Here is a 22,485-nt window from a genome sequence, read left to right on the forward strand (position 1 = left end):
GCTCAGCTATTGCTACCAGCAACGCGGCTAGTACAGAGGAGTATAAAACCTGCACCACTGCTGGGAAGAGCACTGGCTGCAGAAACGCTAGCCCAGGGAGGAGTCTCAGGAAACTCAGTTGCCATCACATGAAGGAAAGATAACCTGGTGTGACTGAGATCAGAATCTGCCCCTGGGACTTTACTGAAGTATTTTGGGAGTAGCATGCAATGTCATATAAATATAGGAAATGATGTTATAGGGAAGGATGGGGGGGAGAAGTCACTCTGGAATGGAGGAGGGCCTGGAAATATTAGGGAAACCCTCTTCCCCCATCCCTCCTGGGACCTGATCATATTCTGATTCACATCATAGCATAGCCTCATGCCAAGGGCAGTGGAGGAAAATGCCCATGATGGGGCACTAAACAGAAAAGGCCCTTAGTCATCCTGACTGAACAATACATAACCACCATCGGAGGCAGCTAAGTTTTTTTCATAGAGCTGGTTGAAAACTGAAAACTGCCAATTATCTTGCACAGGACATACTTTAAAAACATTTCCCCCCAAAAATATAACGTGAAAATTTGTTAGTTTGCCAATGAAAGATTAAAATTGAAAATCGAAAATATTTCACTTTTCAAAAATGATTTTGGTTCCTTCCGTTCAGAATATTTTGACCCAAATAGAAATGTTCTGGGAAAATTTTCATTTTGGTCAAAAAGCCATTTTTTGTCAATCAAATTTGATGAGCTCTTTTTATATAATTTATTGTTCTCTTTCTATTCCCAGTACACACAAATACCTCGGGGGCATGCTTGGAGCTGCAGTTGGGGGTGCATTTACTGCACTGGCAAGCTGCATGTATAGCATGTTCTCATAAATTAGGCACACAGATGCTTGCACATTTTAAACACATGACTATGCATACACAGCACAAGGCCTTTAAGCCCTGGGTTCTAGACTGCCTGTTCTAGATTGCTTCTTCATACCGTCTGTGTAATGGCAGATGGAGCCCCAAACATCCTGAGGGATACCAAGGGTAGAACTGATATGCCCTACCAAATGTTTGAATGCAATCTGAGGCGACGAGAATGCTGGGGAGGGTAACTGACTTGCTGGAACATTTCAGGTGGTGGTATGCATTTCATACATTGGACCCATGGACGCCCTGAATATGACTTCCTGACTGGCTGTGCCTTCAGGATGATTTCTGTCTGGTTCCCAAATGCACAGGTAGAACAGCATGCCTTATTACAAGTGTCCCGGCCCGCCACTGCTTTCAGGTCAGGTTATGCTAGCAGGCTTCTCAACTTCCCCATTATGTTTAAAACATAATGGTGTGATTCTTTGCGCTGATTCAGAGGAAGCGGGCGTTGGAGGCTGTGTGTGATATGATTGTGTTCTGCAAGAACATGTGTGCAGGGAAGAAATGCTGCAATGAGACGGAATCATCAAGACAAAGCAAATTTATGTAAAGGGGAACTATGAAACCTAGCTTTTTGTGGGTTTGGGGGAGTGAGGCAGCAGATATATTTAGATTGTGCTCTTGTGTAGCTTTCTGAGCAGGCAAAATGATGCATGGTTTCCTGTTTGTTTTGGGAGGCCCGGGACAGCTTTCTGAATTTGGGTCTCAGTAAGCACCCCAAATTGTAGATGCTTCTCTGAACAATCCACACTTCTTAAATCTGTAAAACTGGGCAGGAAATCTCACAGGAACAAGCTTTCTCATGAGATATTCTGGTGTGTTCTGTGAGCTGGAGAACCCTGTAGATGAGCTTGTCTCACAGCATTTTGATGCTTGCTCTTTTATATGGAATTTAGGGATGCAAAAGCAGCTGTGAAAAGAGGAAAAAACAATCTGCACAATTCACCCTAAGGAAGATTTTTGGCTTTGTTCAGAATTTGGGGCCATCTTTCACAGCGTTATGAGGATTTTATGCTCAGGAATGCCTAGGGGTGTGGGGGGAGGCGGGCAAGTGGGGCAATTTGCCGCAGGCCCCGAGCCCCACAGGGTACTCGCAAGTCCTGGCCCAGCGGCAGTCCGGGTCTTCAGTGGCATTTCGGCATCGGGGGGCCCTTCAGTGTTGCTGAAGATGCGGAGCAACTGAAGGGCCCCCCGCTGCCAAAATGCTGCTGAAGACCCAGACTGCCGCCGGGTGAGTGCAAGCACTGCAGCTCCCCTGCTTTGCCCCAACCCCCCTGAATCCTCTGAACGGCCCTGTTTATGCTGCCTGTTTGTCCAACTCTGCATTATTTTCATTGACCACGTTATTCTTGTGGAAGTGCAGGCTGCTGATGTTCACAGGCATCTTCCAGTCTGTGGTGCAGGGATCTTGAGCCAAGAGGTAAATAAAGGGCTGACTTCTGTGATAGTGATTTCCACATTACTGTGCTCCACGGCACTCAGATGGCTAACTGCTCCCCGGGAGGTGAGATCCTAGACACTGCTGTGTTGGGCTTAGTAAAGAATGCAGCTCAGTTCAGTGACTGCACTAGCATCAAGCAGTTTTCCATTAGTGAACTGTTTGTTCCTGCTAATGACATCAAATGTGGCTATGTGGCTTGCGAGGCTTGTTCTTTTAATTCCTTTGTTTAAAACCTGCATATAAAGGAAACTTATTTGCTGGAAAATTAAACCACCTCCAGGCCAGATTTTGTGAGGTGAAATTTTGTGTATGGCCTAAGTCACATGCATGCAAGCCCCAGGATCTGGATGTACAACCCACAACTTGGGTGCGAGCTTGGGAAGTTAGGAGCTTGCGAAACTGAGCCTTTCAAAATCTGGCCCTTATTTTCTAACTCTGAAACTATAATGAGATTATGTTTCTTCTAAAGATGATTTACATTAACAGGTTTATTGACAATTGAGTTTTAGTTAAACACAAAAGACTTCCTGTCTTCATTCTGCAGAAATGGAAGTACCAGTCCTGAATCCTGCCTCCTTTGCAATCAATGGCAAAACTCCCAAATGACTTCAGGGGAGCCAGGATTTCACTGTGGATGTGTTGGAATAGTGAGTGGAGTGAGGAGGCATTGGTGTTTGAAGAATGTTTGCTCACTTCCATGGTAACTCTACCTAGGTTTTTACCTTATTTAGAAACAAAGATGCGATTTGATGGTCTTATCACAAGCCTGGGAATCAGAAACTTCCTATCTGTGGTACTGACTCCACGTGTGGCCTGGAGCAAGCCCATTAAGCTCTCTGATGCTTTCCTCCTCTGCAAAATGGGGATTATCACTACTTGCCTCACAGGGGTGTTGTAGGGCTTACTGAAGTCAATATTTGTAAAGTGTTCCATTATGTATATCTGTCCTTGGCTTCTACAGGCTTTGATTATTTGGCAATGGCCTGCCTATCACAGCTTGTAATTCAGGGTTGATCTTCCCTAGAGGAAAAGAAACAATGCCCCATAAGTATATCGATAATTTCAGGTAAACACACATACCATAATGTGCACAAGCAAGGCTGGACATTTCTATGACAGGATATACTATATACTATTTCTAGAAGTAGCTTAGAAATCAGTTCTATATTGGCTGGTGACATCTGCTCACAGAAATGGATGGGTGAGACCCTGTAGCTGTAGTTGTGCTGCTTGTGAGCACCTCCTGCTGGTTAGAGGTTGGGACAAGAACAACAAATGAGTGCTGTCCTTAGTCTCCAAGCCTCAGTGCCAGGCCCAGAAGGAATGGTGGGGAACTTCAGCTGAAGTTTGCCACAGTAATTGCCATGGAAGTGAGCAAATCTGTGTTGGGATTGAGAACCGAGAACCCTGCCACAGGGACCAGTGGTTTGCAAAATAAATATGAAAAAGCAAATAAAACAGAAATATTTCACTGTACATTGAAATCTTTCAGACTAGCTGTTTGACTTGGCCAAAGTTGCTCCTTAAGAAAAAAAATACATGGTTAACTCTTTCTGTGCTCATTTCCTGCCAAATAAACGGAGGGTGAAGCGAGAACTTGCAGACAAATTGTTGCATTTGTAAGCAAGCTGTAGAAGGGAATATTAATTTAAATTCAGACACTCCTCCCTCCCTGAAAAGCCAAACTAGGGATCCAGTGATGGGTTCACTGAGTTCTGTGGGAGCAGGATCAGTCACTATATTCTTAGCTCTTGAGGGGATTTTGATACGTGTCTTCCTCTGGATTCAGTTTCTTTTCCATTTATCCCGAGCAGGTTAGCTAACAGACACACATGCACTAACTGCTTATTTTATGAGGTGGAAGAATCCACAGCAGGGAAAGCTCAACATGCATTTTGCTTTTTGAAAGCAGCCCAAAGTGTATTAACTGCACACTCTCCAGGGCGTAGCAGGGGAGAGGGGAGAGTTTATCTTCCAGATGCCGGGGGAGGCAGCCTATAGATAGTTTGGGACTGTTCTAATCCCACCACACCTCCTGGGACTCTGTGGCATCAATCCTGATTTTGCCCTTTCACCAGATCACAGATTTTTCCATGTGTCTGCACTTCTTGGATTTTGCTCATAGGCCGCAGAGAAACAGCTCTCGTGTTAGGCTCTGATGGTGAGAATCCCAGTCTGTCATAGCTCTTTGTGGGGTTTGTGCTGCTTCCACAGAAAGCTGAGCTCCCCGTTGTTGCATCACAGCCGTATAGCAAAGTTCTTCTGGTGAGATATTTGAAGCACCAAAGACCAGAACTTATAACGTGTGTTCAGTACTAGAGATCCAGTTGCCAGCTTTGAAGGGACTTTTCAAATACCCTAGAAGTCTTTATAACCCTTGGTAGTGAACTGACAGGTGCTGTGCCACGCTGACATGATTCTGAGGAGAACTAACTAGAGGGGCCGCTGTTACTGAAGAGATTTATGTTAGGATGGTCTAGTTCAGAAATATTAACTCCACCAATGTAAGTCCCATAGATACATTCCTGCATCGCTGTTCAGAATGTATAAGGGGAGCAGAGGGTTATTGACTGAAGTCATTAATACTTGCTGTATTAACTCTGGTGCCCCATATACCTTCGCTGGAATTCAGCAAATTGTTTGAATTGGATTCATGGTAACTGTTGCTAGATTCTAAGACCAGCTCTCTGGATGTGGAGGGCACGTACAGACTCTGAGGCTGTCCTCTCTATATCAACACTAAAGTTTGGCTAACAAGAACCTCTTGCATGGGTAATTGTGTCCTGGGGGAAATCCCTCCAGATCAGATGAGAATATCTGCCCCAGTTTAAAATTTTACTTGGTTCCTTTTAAGCTTTGTAATACAGCAGCTCAAAAAATACAACAGAAATCCTGCCTTGTGTTCCATCATTTTATCTTCCTGGGTACTTTTAAAAATATAGTACAAAGATCACAGTACAGAACTGGAGGCCTGATTTTTCTGTACCATAAAGGTGACCTTAGATCAGTACAGAAGTTGCACATGCAAAGTAGATACACAAATGCAAATACATTTTGTGTGGGCAATTGGGTGCCTGAATCATAAATGTTACCTTTTGGGGTTCCAAATGACAGAGCATACAAAGTTGTGAATGCAGCTCATTACATATTTGCATACACACAAATAGAGACCAGGATGAGTGAGGCCTCCTTGAAAATATGATTCATAGAGAGTATGCCCCACAGCAGCATCTCAGTATTAAGGTCCAGTTTGGAACCTAAGCTACTTCAGTGACCCTCTAACCATATGACAATTAGATCTGAGCAAAATGTTCCTAATGAAATACAAAACCAGGTGAACATGCTCCGTTTAGGATTTTGTTACATGGTTAAAACATAAACCTGGTTTGTGGGTCTCTCAGGTTCATAAGATTCTGGAGCAAGCCTGGGTTGAACGATAACTGTGCATGGAAATTGTGTAAACTTGGTGGTAAAAGTGGCGGAAACGTACTGAATCTCACCTGTTTCAACTAACTCTGAGCTTTCCTCTACACTTGAAAATCAAAGTGAAACTCAGGGTGTGGGAATCTGAAGACCGAAGGCCGGAGTCTCAGCTGTGTAATTTGGTTTCGCTGAAGTGGGGCTACAGTTAATTACCTCAGCTGAGCATCTGGCCCTTATGTTTGCATGAACCCCTGAAAAGAGAAATTGCCAACTTCCTTTCAGCTTTGAAATGATCATAGAGTGCTTCTTGGAGCCAGAGCATAATGCCTGCAAGGATAGGCTGGGCTCTTTCACGGATTTCTGCAGGTTTTCATCTGCATTGGTTTCTGTTCAGCAGAAATGATCCTTCCACATTGTGGGAAGATCCAGGAGAGTGAAATCCTGGCCCCACTGAAATCAATGTGAAAACCCCATTGACTTCAAAGAGAGAGGATTTTACCCTAAAAAAATTCAGACTTCCCTGTGAAGTATTTGATATTCTGACTAAGAAAGAATCACTAGGAAGAGAAAGAGAGAGAGATGTTGGAGACAGTCATCTCTCCATCATCTGAGTTCTTTAGTTAGGTCAGAAGTCAGCAACATCTTTGCAATCAGAACATAAACTCAAAGAGTCCAACAGTTTGGTATGTGGCAGTTTAACATCTGGACACTGGTATGTGTGTGGGTCCTTCTCCAAACCTGTCTTTTGATGTTTGTAGACATTCTGATGCTTGAACCTCCCCCTGGAGAATGGAGCAATGTAACATATACTGGAAAATGGTTCAAAATGTCTTGGTACCGATGGGCTCTGTTTAACTAAACAAACTTCGGTGGGCTAGAATTGCTTTAGTCTGCAGCCCCCTTTCAGGTATGGGTTCAGTGAGAGTTTAGGTAGTATGGGTCACCTCCGGAGATTTTTACTCAGTGTTTACTCAGCCCTTACTCCTTGGGCAAACTCCCACTGAAGTCAGAGTAAAGGCTGAATAAACACTGAGAAAGGCCCTCAGGATTTGGTTCTATGCTTTTATAAACCACCTAAAAGAGGGATAGAATACAATGCACCTCTCATGTAAACTGCACCCTAAAGCACTTTGCAGAGTTAAGTGATGCAGCAAAAAGATCAAAATAAACCAATGCTAGAAGCATAGAGAGAGAGAATTAAGGGGCCTTGGAAAGGGACAGCAGTAGTATGGAATTTTCAGAGGAGCCTAGGGAAGTTAGACACACAGCCTCCTTTGCAAATACCAGCTGGTATGTTTTGAGAGAGTTTAGAAATGATCCGGAGTAGCAGTGAGATGAAGATGTATAGGACGGCTAACCCAGATGGCAGGAGAAGGAGAAGACTCTTTCACCAAAGTGATGAGATTATGTGTAGGGGTTTGAGTGAGTGAGGTTAGATTGGTGGGGAGGGGAGGGACATGAGGCATGCTGGAGCATGCCCATGGAGGGTTTTAAAAATGAAGGTGGCAATTTTCAAAATGAAGGGAAAACCCTTAGTGCTGCCTGAGGATGGGATTGCCCTGGCCTTGCTTCTTTGTACATGGAAGAATGTGGGCAGCAGCCGCATTCTACAGACACTGAAGCCCGTGGAGTTGGGACGGGGAGAAGCCAGTGGAAAGCTGCAGTGCAAAGGCAGGAGGTAGTGACAGCCAGGAGGAGGATTTCAGTAGAGGTCACAGCAAAGGTACAGAAGTGGCAATAGGCGGGTTTGCAGCAACAACTGTCTGTCACTTAAGTAGTTTTTATCATTTAAATGAAAACAAACTCTCCATGAGAAAGGACTCTCTCCCTCTCTCTGCAGTGTCAGACAGGCCACATGTTGCTCTCACTCCCCATTGGTCTGACCTTTCTGTGCTACCAAGGCATGAATGGCTTTTGTTCACTTTTTGCAGATTTCAGGTGTAAACAGTGTAAGGGAAATGTAGACACAAGCTGGGTCCTTTCCAAACCTGCTCTGTAAATGATTTTCCCCAGGAAGCTATGCTAGGTGAGGTCACAAAATTCACATGTCCTGAATCCTGCTGAGAATGTCCATGCGAATGCATATTCATGTTGCAGGCATCACACTCCCAGTTGCTGCTTGCAGAGCCACAGTGCTGTCACCCATACATGCTGAGAGACACTGTCACTGGCTCATGGGTTGAGCTGATTCTCTTCCATTTCACTAGTTGCCCTGGAATTTTGTACTTGCACAAACTATGAGATTGGTACCATCTCCGCAAGCCAGCACTGGGTACATAATGACTTGCTGACACAATCCAGACACATCAGCTGAGATTTACAATTGAGCCTAAGGGAGTAAAATGGGATATGAGTGCCTAACTCCCTTGGGCTCCACTGAAAATCTCAGCCCTGTGCAATACCTATATTTTGCAGTCCTTTTTATTACCTTCTGTGTTATACAGCATGATACCCACTTACAGGATGGCCGTTAAACACGTCAGTCATGCGTTTTAATACACGGGTGGTCCTTTTGATGCAGGATTAGTTAAGGGAAAGGATAAATGCCATGCTATCAAGCATTTGGCTTGTGTAAGCAGGAGACACTTCTCACTTCCAAAATATAAAGAAATAATCCTTCAGTTTATTCATATACTTCTGGATTTTAAACAGCTGTTCTTTTCCACAGTACACTCAGCCCTCATTGGGATTCCCCGTATATTGTGTTAAAAAGTGGAAGCAAAAGGTTTTTTGTAGCCAGTGTCTGGGCTTAATTCATATTTATCAGATTGCTGGTACCAGCGTGTGTTTTGCAATGCATATAGACATAGTTATTATTTAGCTATCTGAGGAGGTAAAAAAATAATCTCTTGAATGTGGTATCTGTAAGCTTGGCTTGACAGGTCTCTGGGGAACCCTAGCAGTATTCACTGTGCTTCTCCCTGTGTTGTTTGGAGAGGCAGGTGTTGGCTCTGGATTTTGCAACTGAAGTGGTGGTTGTTTTCTAGTGGCCTACCCAGTTCCACAGGAGGGCTGCCTTTTAAAAATGTTCACACAGCCTTTCATAGGAGCAGATGATTTGTTCCTTATGTTGCTTTTAGAGTTGCCAACTTTCTACTCAACATAAAACTGAACATGCTTGCCCTGTCCCATCCCCGCCCCTCCTCCAAGGCCCCGCCATTGCCCTGCCTCTTCTCTGAGGCCCCGCCCCTTCCCACTCCATCCCCCTTCTCTCTTGCTCGCTCTCCCCACCCTCACTCATTCATTTTCACTGGGCAGGCTCAGGGGGCTGGGATGCAATAGGTGGTGAGGGCTCCAGCTGGGGGTGCAGGCTCTGGGGTGGGGCCAGAAAGGAGGCGTTCAGGGTGCAGGAGGGGGCTATGGGCTGAGGCAGTGGTTTGGGATGTGGGAGGGAGAAGGGGCTCTGGGCCTTGGGGTATGGGCTCTGGTGTGAGGCCAGGGATGAGGGATTTGAAGTGCAGGAGGGGGCTCTGGGCTGGGGCTGAGAGGTTTGGAGTGCAGGAGGGGGCTCTGGGGCTGGGGCAGGGGGTTGGGATCTGGGGTAGGGGAGGTGATGGCTCCAGCTGAGGGTGCAGACTCTGGGATGGGGCTGGGGATGAGGGGTTTTGAGTGCAGGAGGGTACTCTGGGCTGGGATCGAGAGGGTGGGAGGGGGATCGGGGGCTGGGGCAGGGGGTTGGGATCTGGGGTAGGGGAGGTGATGGCTCCAGCTGAGGGTGCAGACTCTGGGATGGGGCTGGGGATGAGGGGTTTTGAGTGCAGGAGGGTACTCTGGGCTGGGATCGAGAGGGTGGGAGGGGGATCGGGGGCTGGGGCAAGGGGTTGGGGCACAGGAGGGGGTCAGAGGTGCAGGCTCTGGGTGATGCTTACCTCAAGCTGCTCCCAGAAGCAATGGCATGTCCCCCCTCCAGCTCCTACGTGGAGATGCAGCCAGGTGGCACTGCATGCTGCCCTGTCTGCAGGTACTGCCCCTGCAACTCCCATTGACCACAGTTCTTGGCTAATGGGAGCTGCAGAGCTGGTGCTTGCAGTGGGGGCAGCATGCCAGAGCCCCCTGGCTGCCCCTATGCATAGAAGTCAGAGGGGAGACATGCCGCTGCTTCCGGGAACCGTGTGGAGCCATGGCAGGCAGGGAGCCTACCTTAGCCCCACTGTGCCACTGACCAGACTTTTAACTGCTGACCAGAGCTGCCAAGGTCTCTTTTCGACCAGACACCTGGTAACCGTATTTGCTCTAACATCCATGTTCTTAAAATGTGCAATAGGCTCATAATCCTTAAGAATGAGGACATTGGAATGAAGAAAAAAAAGTTTATTGGAGGAGACAAAGAGTGTACGTTAGCAAGAAAGAGACAATGTCCTTCTGGATAGAATTCTGCACATATCACAGAAATCTTCATACATGCCTGCAAAGGATGGTGAAATGTACAGCACAAAGCGCAAGTGATTATTACTATTAATCCACCTCATCACATGTCTAACATAGCCTAGTGTTATGTAGGTGCTTTCACATTTGAAGAAAAAGTGCCCATTTGAAAACACTGTATAGAAAGGCTGATTTGATATTCTGCTGAGAAAAAAGCAGTAATGAATACAAGTCTTCAGTTCAGAGATCCAGGCACTGACTGGGCTATTGCAGGTTTTTGTTTATTTGTTTGGTTGGTTGGTTGATTTTTGACTCTCCAGTGTATAGTACATAGCTTTCATTCTACTTCTTCTTCTTGATCATTTCCAGGTTGTTAGCATTTCAGTTCCTCTTCAGAGATTAGGTCAAAATATAAATATGTGCCGGTGAGGTTTGAGACTTTGAAGCCAATGTAATACACAGGAAGCACAAAATTAGGGCAATAAATAACATTATGATGCTATTTCCTGCCACTAAACACCTCTGCCTATGAGGCAGGTCCCTGTTCAGCTGTGTGCAGATGAATTAATTAGATCTGAACGCTTTCTTAAAGCTTCATTCTTCTTCTCAGCTGTGACTCTTCATTGTTTCAAAAAGAGATGGAAAATGCTCTTCAGACGGCAAATATTGCACATAAGTATTTCTTGACAATATGCTTGTCTGATGGGACTTAAGTTCTTTTCTTTCTTTACCAAAAATTGCTCATTTTAAATATCTCATGATGAGAGCCTAAATATCAGCAGTCAGTAATTCTGCAATTAACACAATAAATCACTGCAGTATAATCTGCAATATAAGAGGCATAATAGTAAATTATAATAATAGATAGTTTTGATCTCACACCAATTTTACATTGGTGTAATTTCATTGACATCAGTGGAGTTGCTCCTGATTTACACTGGTGTAAATGGAGTTGCACCCATGTAAAACCTGTATATGTGAAAATTGAATCAAGCCCAATGTCTTACATTGATATATTGGCTTTCATCCTGAAGTAGCCCAAATAGTTTTACAAACCATACTGTGTATATATAGACAGGAATCACTTCATTCATTACTAAAATCCAGCTTCCTCTGGGGTGGATCTCAGTAGCTTTTTAACAGCACACAACACTATGGAACAGTTTAGAAGTGACGAAGAGGAGAACAATTTCATCTCCAATTGAAATTACTTGATTCCTGATTGAATATGACTGGGAACTCTAGCAGAGTTTCATAAAAGTTCTTCCTTTAGGTGGTTTTCAATTTGCTTAGAAAGAAGTACCCAAAGACATGGTTTTCCTTAGACCTCTATGTTCAGTTTGAATGTGTTAATATGAAAATATGTCTCATATAGATTGAAGTGTTTGGAAATAGCCCCAGTGCTGTCATTGTTTAAATTATCCTGAGATTATTTACTGTATTGTGGTTGAGACCTAAGCGCAGATTTGTAGCTCATAGAGTGTTTGTCACATGGAGGATGAAGGATGTTCGTGTTTCCTGTAATTTCTGCAAGGTGATTGGTTATGATTTGTGCATCTAATCCATACTAGAAGAACATGAACAGTCTGCTGAGGCTGAGGGCTAGCAATTAAGCAACTTGAACTAGGATGCACCTGCATTCAAAACGCAGATTTCACCAAATGTTTATTTGAAACCATCCAAATATTTTAATATATCCATGTTCTCAAAGAGGTTGTGAGCAACTGCACTGAAGACAATTGAGTTATACCAGTGTCAATTTGGTGTCCCAATTGATCCGAAGTGCAGACCCAAGGGCAGTGGCAGTGCTCTCCGAAACAATGAGAAGAGAAAGGAGGTGTTGTACATTCAATACAGGGTTTTTATGGGAATGAGGAGTTATTCCCAACATTGCCAGGGCCAGATTAAGGTACAGAAACTGCAGGCCTGTGATGAGGGCCTCACTTTCTGAAGGCATATGATGAGATCAGAATCTCAGCTTTCATTTGAAAAATGTGTTTCTGTTTCCTCATAGATGCAAAGAAAAGCTTGAAATGTGACTTGCACCAGAGGGGATACGTGGGGGGGAGGGGCGGGCAGGGTCATGCCCCCCCCCTTCCGATTTGCTGCTTGGCTTGTACTGAGCATGCTCACACAGACTGAGCATGCTCAGTAACACTGCTGAAGCTGGCTGCTCTCCCTCCTGCTGACTATCAGCAGGGCACTGATAGCCCCTGCCTGAGTGTAACTGATGCATGTCTGAGTTTGCAGAAGGCCTGAAACAATAGCTCCAGGAAGTGTGAACTAGCCCCTTTATCTTAACTCTGAAATTTGCTCACCCCCCCATGCAGCTAGAGTGGGACCATGAGGGGGCATATGGAGTTGGCTAGGGTGCTGGGCTGCTTTAATTCAAACTTGACTATTACCAAAGTTAAAAAATAGTCTGTCAAATATCAATCAAAGCCAGTACATGTCATCAGCTACCTGTCTAGGGAACAGGCTTCATAATACTGCACTTTGCGATACCGTTTATTGTTGATTTGGTGGTGGGCTGTCCCTTGCTGTTTGGCTATTTCTGTTCCCTTTTTCATTTCTCCCTGAGTTATGCACAGCTTCTCTTCCTTGTATTTACTTGGAAATCTCTTTCTATTCCTGAACATTTGAGGAAGTATGCTTTGTATTTTGGGTAGGGAAGTTGAGCATAAGTTTCGATGCAATCTCTGCTCTGTTGTTTTGGTTACAGAGCCATTCCTACTTTGGTTTCTACTGTGTCGTCCACTCTTTGTTTTTATTGCTAGTTTATGATCACAGATTTTAGAGTTGGTGAGAGCCTGTCGTTGCTTTGAATATTTCATGTGGTCATGTAACGCTTGTTGTCACTGCATTATTAGCTAGACAAGGGTGAAAGTAACTTAAAGGACTTGCCTGTACTCCAGAGTCCTGCGGAGGGGGAGGGGCCTCAACCAGAAGAGGCGTGGCCTCTATCAGAAGAGGTGGGGCCTTTAAGTCCAGGGGCTTTTAAATCAGGATTTAAAGGGTTCGGGGATTCAGCTGAAGCTAGGCACCGGGCCCTTTAAATCACCCCCAGAGCTGCCAGCTGCAGAGGCAGCTGGGAGCCCTGGGGTTTGGGCAGGGATGAAAGTGATTTACATTTCTTACCCATATGGTCCAATCGCAAACAACCCACCTACGTACTTCATGGATCCCTCCCATTGCACGACATAGATAGAGAAAATAAAGCTACCTACTACTACCAGTACTGTTTGTAATAAAACTTTACTATTGGAATAAGCCTGAAAAAGTGAAAACTCACTGTTGCATTTTTCTCCGTGTCTTCCCTCCTCCTCCAGCCAGGCTGCTGACACTAGGCTCCATGCTTTCTTCCTGCCTGGCACTCAGCAGCAGCTGCAGCGGCTTCCCTCTAGCTTGCAGCAGGAAGCAGGGAGACTGGCTGAGGGAGGGAGAAGCCTGCCTCCTGCATAAGAACAGTTTGAACTCAGCTGTTCCCTGGCCGGTTCAGTAACATTTCAAAGAGGATCTGCAAGCAGTTTGTACATCAGAACCATGATCTTCTGCTGGGGAGGGAATGGGATAGATTTGAACTTGAAAATGGTTCCTGATTTTGATTGTGGTTTTTGTGTATAGGAGATCCCCTCATCCTGGGGGCAGAAAAGAACTGCCCCTGCCATGGTCACACACACCCTCCCCCCCAGCAACAACTGGGAGTGAAATTAACAAGGATGCCAGAAACAGCTTCTAACCTTGGGTGCTGAACTGCACAGGGAACAGCTGAGTTTAAACAGTTCTTATGCAGGCAGCAGCAGCAGGCATCTCAGCCAGTGTCCCTGCTGCAAGCTAGAGCCTAGAGGAGAACCCCTGCGGGGGGGAGGAATGCAGAGCCTTGTCTGCAGCCTGGCTGGAGGAAGGGGAGGGAGGAGAGAAGAAACCAATGTGACAGTGAGTTTTCCCCTTCCACCTGCTTTTATTAGCTCTGGATTTAAGCTGGGCAGCCAAATGCTTGTATTTGTTGTGTATATTAGTATTGGAGACAAGATTCCTCATGCCGGGGGCAGACAAGGACTGGCCCTGCCATGGTCAAACACACCCTCCCCACTCCCCCGAGTTACCGTGAGTGAAATTAACAAGGATGCCAGAAACCGCTCCTAACCCCGGGGGCTGAACCACTCAGGGAACAGCTGAGTTTAAACTATTCTAATGCAGGGGGCAGGCTTCTCCTTCCCTCAGGCAGTCTCCTTTTCTTACCGGTCCTCTGTACCGGCCTGTACCGGCTTACTTTCATCTCTGTAGCTAGAGCAAGGGTCAGCAACCTCTCAGAAGTGATGTGCCAAGTCTTCATTTATTCACTCTGATTTAAGGTTTCACGTGCCCAGTCTACATTTTAATGTTTTTAGAAAGTCTCTTTCTATAAGTCTATAATATATAACTAAACTATTGTTGTATGTAAAGTAAATAAGGTTTTTAAAATGTTTTAGAAGCCTCATTTAAAATTAAATTAAAATGCAGAGCCCCCCCAGACCAGTGGCCAGGACCCAGGCAATGTGAGTGCCACTGAAAATCAGCTCACGTGCTGCCTTCGGCACATGTGCCATAGGTTGCCTACCCCTGAGCTAGAACTATAACTCAAGTTTGGGCTCTAATCTGACACCCATCCACACACAAAAATCTGGCTACACAACAGAGCCCATGTCGGCATCGCTGTGTAGTTGCATCTGCCCTGAGGGTTCTGCTGGCATAACTATGTCTCCGATGGGGGTGTGAATTTTTTACCTCCCTAGCCAACATAGCTATGCTGGCAGAACTTTGTAGTGTAGACTAGTCCTATCTCGAGGGAAGTGGTGCTATAAACTGGAGCTAGCTGGTCCATCAGGTGTGGAGGGGTTGACGTTCGAGTGCAGCTGACACTTGAGCTGCTAATGCAAGGACTGCAGCAGCTACTGCTAATCCAGGCACTCTGCTAACCCAAACACTGTGCTGTTCTTTTTAGGGGTAGGGCTAGTTTCTCAAGTGTTACTCAGTTTTGAATGTGGTTGCAATGATCATTTGTCTGGCAGTTAGTATTGTTGAGGGCTGGGAGTGAAAAGTTCTTGGAGTGTGGTTTTAACAAGCCTTCTTAGTGGTTTGTGGTGGAAAATGGGGAGCGAGGAAGATAGCTGAGTATAAGGGCATGTTTACACTAGGAAAATAAGTATCCTTTTACCACGTTAGCTAACACCTTGTAACTGAATACTAAGGTATGTTTAACTTGACCTACTAATACACGTTAAAACAACAACAGCCTAGTCCACACTAGAGTTTTACACATTCGCTAACAAGTGGTAAAAACACACCTTGTTTCCTAGTGGAAACGAAGCCTAAATATTTAAGACCCAACAAGAACCCCTCAGAACCCATTTCAGAGGGAATCCAATGTGATTATCCATCTGTGAAAGACTCCTGTCTGCACATTCATGCCTTAAACTAAATGCCACATGCAGTGGAGTTGCACAATTCAAACTAAATGACTTGCAGTTGTGATAGTGGACTGCCAGTGTAGTAGACTGAATGGCATAAGACTTGCATGTAAAGGGAGGCATTAAAAAAATCTGGCCTCATGAAAAGAAAATATCCATGTAACTATTGTTCGCATATTCCAAGAGTGTGCGTGCGTTTCCCTGTGAGTCTGTGTAAGGATGGAGAGGACTTTATTTTCCTATCCTTATAAAGATGCATGGTGCAGCTTGCCCTGTGATGTGGTACAGAAAGGAAACATTTCACTTCATAGTCTCTTCTGCTTAATATAGGTTTCCATGAATCCTGCAAGGCATTTGCACCTTGAGTAAACATGCGTGATGTATGATGAATCAGACATGGCCTACTGTGTTTGGAAAGCCAGCAGACCTTTAAGGCAACGAGTCACAGACTCACAGTGCACAAATAAATATCATGTTGATGTAGCAGCAGAGTTTTAAACAAAAACAATCCTCCAGGGGCTGTTTTTCTGCAATGGGCTGCTTTCTGAGAGATTGGCACGCACACAGGGAAGAAGGAACCTTGAATTTCAAGAAAAGTAGGAGGGGAAGGAAAATCTGCCCTACTGATCTGGCTTGTGATATTGACTTGAGTGATTCCCCATTCGCTTCTAGACATTGTGTAGTCCTAGTACTCTGAGCTAAGCTCTACCTCTCCGTGGTGGTGTGCTACCATTTCCTTCCTCTTTTCTGTTGTGTAATCCACCACTGAGTTTAAGCTCCTCTAAAACCCAGCCTAATGACTGACTGCACAAGATTAAGGTATATGGGCAGATAGAATAGGAACAGTATTTATCTACTGTCCGTCCATCCATCCCAGGCTCACTGCCATGGTACCTGAGTGCCTTCACAGTTTAACTTTTGATTATACCTATGGCTGCAGATTTGTCAAAGAATTGTTTAATCAGAAATCACAGAGCAGTCATGGGAAATTTAGTAGAAGTGATTTTTGATTTAAAAAATGCCAAAACAAATGAGGAGGAGGGGCCTGGATCAGGGGAGGGCTGGATAATGATCTCACCCTACACGTAGGATGACCAGATAGCAAGTGTGAAAAATCGGGACGGGGGTAAGGAGTAATAGGAGCCCATATAAAAAAAGCCCCAAATATCAGGACTGTCCCTATAAAATCGGGGCATCTGATCACCCTACCTACATGCAACCTGCAGTGATTGTTCCTGCAGCTCCTGTCCTGCAGGGTTGGGCCCAGATCCCCACTCCAGGTGTTGCAACCTGGCACATGGAGTCAAAGTGCCGCTTGGATTTGGCCTGCCCAACCCTCCGTCATGACAGTGGAGAGGCAGCCAGGCCAAACCTGAACAGCACTGTGACCTCACACACCAGTGGCAATGCCCAGAGCAGGGAGCCGAGGCCATGGGACAAAAACCGCAAGAGCTGTTGCTGCAGGGTGAGTTTATTAAAATCACAGATGCAAAGATGAGTCGTGGAGGAATGAGAAAATCACAATATGTTACATGTTTCCCACCATGACAAACCTGCAATCCTACTTATAATTTTCTTATACTGTATGTCTTAAGCCGCTCTCCCTTCCCCCGCCATCCCATAGTTTTCTTTTTAATTTGGGGAAGGCTAAAACAAGTCAAATAAGTGAGTTTGGGCTTTGATTCTGAAGGGGTGAGTTTCCCGGCCATCCTGGTGTGAATGAATTCCATCACCATGGAAAGCTCACTTCCCTATGTTTATGAATCTCGCCCTTGTGATTGATGGTTCTGTTATCCCACAGAAGCACAGCTATTATAGATGAACATGACCGTGCAGAGGGAGACAGTTCCTCTGATAACCTGTCTAAGGCATCAGAACCAAACTCTTGAATTCACAGTGTAGCCAGTGAAGAGTGCGGAGCCGGGTCTCTTGGCAGCCTTGGATTCTGAGTCGCCAGTGGCTGACTTCAGAACCAACTGAAGCTTTTTTAATTAAGTGAAGAGGTCACTAATGTATGGCTCTTTGTGGCCAAATCAGAGTTGGATGGGATACAGACTTCTGGCCAGTCAGAGACGGACGGGGCCATTTTTTGCACCCCCAGATCTTTAGGTATCTAGAAGGATGCCACAGCAGAAGCCTGTTTGAATGCTGAGAGAGCATTGTCCTTAATGGAGGGTGAGGTTATGGACATGGCAGTTTGTTCAAAGTGCTCCCTTCTTCCCACCAGCGTCACCTTTGTCATTCCGGAGCTCAACAGTTATTCTTCATCTCCAGGTACCAGGGTGATGGTACTGTTGATGATGTTGGATGGTAAAGAAGATATGTATTGCAGGCACTTGAGCCTATGCCAACTGCTGAATGGGAGACGATGCTGGTGCAGATGTGATCTAAGCCAGGTAAAAACTGGTAGAGTTACCTGCAAAGGATGGGAAGCGTTGACTCAGAGCATTTAGCAAAATGTCTCTAGAAAGGATTTATTTTCCCACGCATATTTGGGAGCAGGTTGGAAGGAAGGCAGCATTGTCATGTGAACACAGCATGGTAAATTAGCTATGGGGCTGTTCTTTAACCACTTGGATTGCTTTCTTTAGTCTGAGTGACTGTTGCAAAAGACTTTGATTTCAGAAGAAAAGGGATTTAAAACCAGGGAACAGATAGTTTTGCATCCAGTAAGTCCAGATTTTTATGGTTACATTTTGAAAAGTTGGCTATTAGGTTTCCAGGACAAAAAACAACAACAATCTCATTTAACAACTGTCTTGTTTCAGTGACACTGGAGAGATTGTTGTTTATACACATCAAGATGATTAGAAGGTTGGAACAGACTAGACAGTCTGTCTACAAAGCTGATTGTCTCTCTTCCCCCTGGCATGCTTTTCCCTCTTTCTTTTCTCTCTCTCCTTCTGTGTCTCGCTATTTTTTCATCTCACTTTCTCTGTGTGGGCCCCTCGCTCTCTCAGTCTCACACACATATTAAATGATCTTTTCAGACAGGCGTCACAGAAAAGCTGTTCTTTAAATTAACACAGGCTCTGCTTTTTATTGACTAGACCATAATAGCTAATGTGATTTGCACCTTCTTCTTACCAGCTTTCTATAATTAGAAATCTACATTGCTGAGACTTAGATGCTGGTAAATATTAGTCACCAGTGGAGCTTGCTAATTGTGTAGATTAATTAATTATTCCAATTGGATTTATTATTTCCAAACAGCGAGAGGGGCCTGTATTAAAGGAAGCCAGGAGTCCCTGCTTAGTTTATCATTTTAGAATTAGAGAAACAGCTTTTCTGTCTCATATAAATCTGATGCCTATTAATTAGTGCACAGCTATCACACCCAGTGCTGGAGCTGGGGAGGCATCATACTCTTCTTCCACCCCCACCCCCACATACTTCCTGTCGAGCCTGGTGCCATTGCTCATCATGTTAAACAGTTCATCTCAAACAATCTCAGTGGCTTCCCCAGTTGCTGCCAGGACATTTGGAAGCGCATGAATATTGTGGGTGACTTCAGCAAACTTACTGGTTAAGGTTATTTGCTGGGTTCTTATAAAATGGCTCCTGGGTCATCAGAAAAACATTCTGTCCCCTAAAAATAGTGGTTCTCAAACTTTCCCATCCTGGAACTCTGCTCCCAACTCCCTATAGCTAGCCGGGATCTAGTCAGGATCCTCTTGCCATGTAGCCATATGGGAAAAGCAAGGTGGTTGTGACCCCACACATTTGTGAAGGTTGAGAATCCATATTCTGGAAATTATATATATACGATAGGCCTAATCTGTCTCTCCATCCATCCAGCTGTCAGTTGTGTACTGGCATCCATCCCTGTAGTGTCTAAACACCTTCTTATTCTCTTCTCCCTCCTCCCAGTAGTAACAAATGGGAGAGGGCCAGGGCCGGGCAGGAATATAGTGGTGCCCATGCAGTACTGAAGGGCAAATAAATGGCTCATGCTTACACTCTTCAAGCCAAGAAACTAAAAGCAGAGACAGTCACAGGCCACAGGTTTGATTCAGCAACACAGCTCCCTGTGGTGTTATGGGCAGTTGCCCAGCTCCACATGAAGCCAAATCAAAACTGAGTCTGCATCAGCTGACACAGACACTGCTCAGAAATAGTCCAGCTTTTAAAGGCTTTTTGTTATCGTTCAGTAACAGGACAGCTTTGTACCATACATACAAAGGAACGACACAAATCCCCCTCTGTCTCAGGTGGGTAAGAAAAGCCCCTTCTTCCCCTGCTTGCAACACTCCCCAGGGCTCAGCCCTTTGCGTAGGAGGTGAGTATAGAAACCACTAACAAGGACAGACAGGAAAAACTCTCTCCCCTTTTTTGTTGGGATCACTTTAATTGATCCCAGCAGATTCCCTCCTCTAGCTTCCCACTCAGTCAGCCTCTCCTGCAAGTGCTTGTCTGTGTCTGCCAGGATGCCTTGGAGGGTAAAATTCTCTTCTCCTCACCTCAAGGGAGGCTTTTAACCCCATCACTGTATCGCCAATGTCCTCTGCTAAATCCTTACAACTGGATCAAACATGTTGTGGTCAAATATATTCAATGTAAATGCAGATGGTCCCTCACCAGCAGTAGTCTGAACAGAAATCTAACGATGGGTATTGGAATCACTGTCCATTTGTATCTGGACCTGAGGTTTTTATTGGATTGACTTTCACAGCCAGAGATGTACTGAATGGGAGAGCCTGGGCAGGGGTGAAAAGTTCTGACGTTGTTTTGACTGCACCTTTAAACTAGTCCAAGTAAAATGAAATGGAAATGAAAATGCAACCCAGGCCTCATTTGCAGGTTTCCATTTCTCTTCCCCAAATTCTGGGTATACTGAGATTGTCTATAGCCCTAGTTCCTAGCTCTGACATGCGCTCAGCCTCTGCAACATGAACATCCTTTGTTGTTCCTTGCAGTCCTTTTCCTTGACATATATCTTGATGGGAGACAGGCATTTTGCCTCCCAAAGTCCAGTCACAGGAGAGAGAGGAAGCCTTCAAGAGAATAAACAAACAGTTCCTCCCGTTGGTTTGCTAGCGGATATTTAAGTCAAAAAGAGCAAGTGGAGCTTCTGAGGAAAGACATTTGTCACAAGGCAAAACCCAAACATCTTTAAGGAAATGCCTTTTGTGTACCTGAAATGCTAAGCTCAGTCTAACAATCATAGTAATGATGTGAGGTAGGTTTAGATTCAAGTCTCAGAAGTGATCGGTTCGTTGCGTTATAACATCATACTTGTGTGGCTGGATGCTAGGGAAAAGCCAGAAGGCACAAGCAGTGAACTCAAGCAGTATTAAGCCATTTGAAAATAATCCGTTTTTCTTTTCCTTCAGGCATTTCTGCACAGAATCAGACAGAATGCTGTGGACAAAGCTGAGAAGTACATAACAGAGGAGAATATCAAGGTACTTCTTCCAGCTTTCTCATTTTATTGGCAGTTTTATTAGTTTATGTGAAGAACTCATCATTAGCGGCAGAGAATCCTGGGGGAAATTATTCATGAGCATTTCAATGAATGAGAAACCAAACACCCATAGATCAGATTCACACTTGTTTTTCATTGGTTCTTCATGAACATTTTGCGAGTGACATTTGTCTTGTAGGAATTTTAGTTAAAAATAATTTTGGGGACCTGTAGGCAAGTGAAATTTGTGGCAGGAAGAAATGGAAGTACTAGAGCGTCAGCCATTGATCTAAGGTTTATAAACTGAACTGGGGCTTGCTTGTGTAGCAATGAAATCAGCGGAAGCTTTGCCACGAGCTTTAATGAGCAGAGGATCTGACAGTAATAAACAAGGTGACAGCAGCAGCATTCTCATCATGACACGAACAAGGAAGTTAACACCCCTTGTTTTCCCCAGAGTTGGTTCCTGCCTTTCATATGTTAGTATTACTGTAATATCTAGAGACCCTAATCAATGATTAGGACTCTGTTGTGCTATTCGGTGCGCAGTCAATAACAGGAGGCCTTGCTGCAGACAACTCACTATCTACATGTCAGACAGGACAGACGGGTGGCACAAACCAAGCCAGATGATGTAGGGGTGGGTTGGCAATAAAATGAACAGAGTTTAGCCAAAAAGCAGAAGTCAGAGCTCACCGCTTAGTCCATCTGTGCCACATGGGAATGATTGGGTGGCAACAGGGTGGGTTAGAAGGAGGGATTTTAAAGAATAAGAGTACAGATTTTACCAGGGAGTTTTTCCTGTGCATAGGGGAAGGGGGAGGGGGGAGTTGGGAAAAGCATGGAGAGGCTTGAGAAAGAAGTGGACAGGTGAGCAACTGAGGCTGCCACTGTTGGCAGAGTGAAGGCAAGAGTCATCTGGAGTCCCTTAGCATTCCCTGTGCAGTCTAGCCTGGCCTGTTAGCAAGGCAGAAGTGTCATCCATCAGCGGAGAGCATGTGTTCAGGGGAATAACACATGCAGTGACACATACTGCAAAATATGTAAAAAATAAGCTAATAAACCCACACACCAATTTGCAGCTCTGATGAATGAACAAAGGTGCTGCTGAATGTTATTCTTGCTGCTATTATTCATTTAGTACTAAAATGTGCTATTTATGACTGTTTCATAACCAAATGCAACAACCACCAGCCCATCCAGAAAACTCCTCATTTTCTCTGCAGATTAAATGGATTTGTGCTGAAGTTCCATTGCACCTCTCTGGGGATGCACCATTACATTTTCGGTTTATTCTTTCAATAGGTGCCCAGAGGACTTTCATGATGAAGTCTTTAAAGGCTCTTCCTTATTAATGGTTATTATTATGTTAACCAGCTTGCAGTAACAGAGCTTCCCTTTGGAAATGAAGGGTCTGTTTACGTTACAGTGGAGTTGGGTTCATAGCAGCACAGTATGAACGTTATTTCTTCCTTTCTGTTCTCACCAGAAGCAGT

The 22,485-nt window shown here is 44.8% G+C and overlaps 1 protein-coding gene across 3 annotated transcripts in view; it reads left to right on the forward strand.

Annotated features, from left to right (window-relative positions):
- PREX1 (phosphatidylinositol-3,4,5-trisphosphate dependent Rac exchange factor 1) overlaps positions 1 to 22,485 on the forward strand; it is a 227,157-nt gene that overhangs the window by 74,745 nt on the left and 129,927 nt on the right. For all 3 annotated transcript variants that reach the window (XM_032767342.2, XM_032767343.2, XM_032767345.2), the window contains exon 2: positions 20,919 to 20,990. In XM_032767342.2, the coding sequence (XP_032623233.1) occupies positions 20,919 to 20,990 (72 nt within the window). The remainder of the gene's footprint in view (positions 1 to 20,918; positions 20,991 to 22,485) is intronic.

The sequence above is a fragment of the Chelonoidis abingdonii genome, chromosome 14 (genome assembly GCF_003597395.2).
Source record: "Chelonoidis abingdonii isolate Lonesome George chromosome 14, CheloAbing_2.0, whole genome shotgun sequence".
Classification (NCBI taxonomy): domain Eukaryota; kingdom Metazoa; phylum Chordata; order Testudines; family Testudinidae; genus Chelonoidis; species Chelonoidis abingdonii.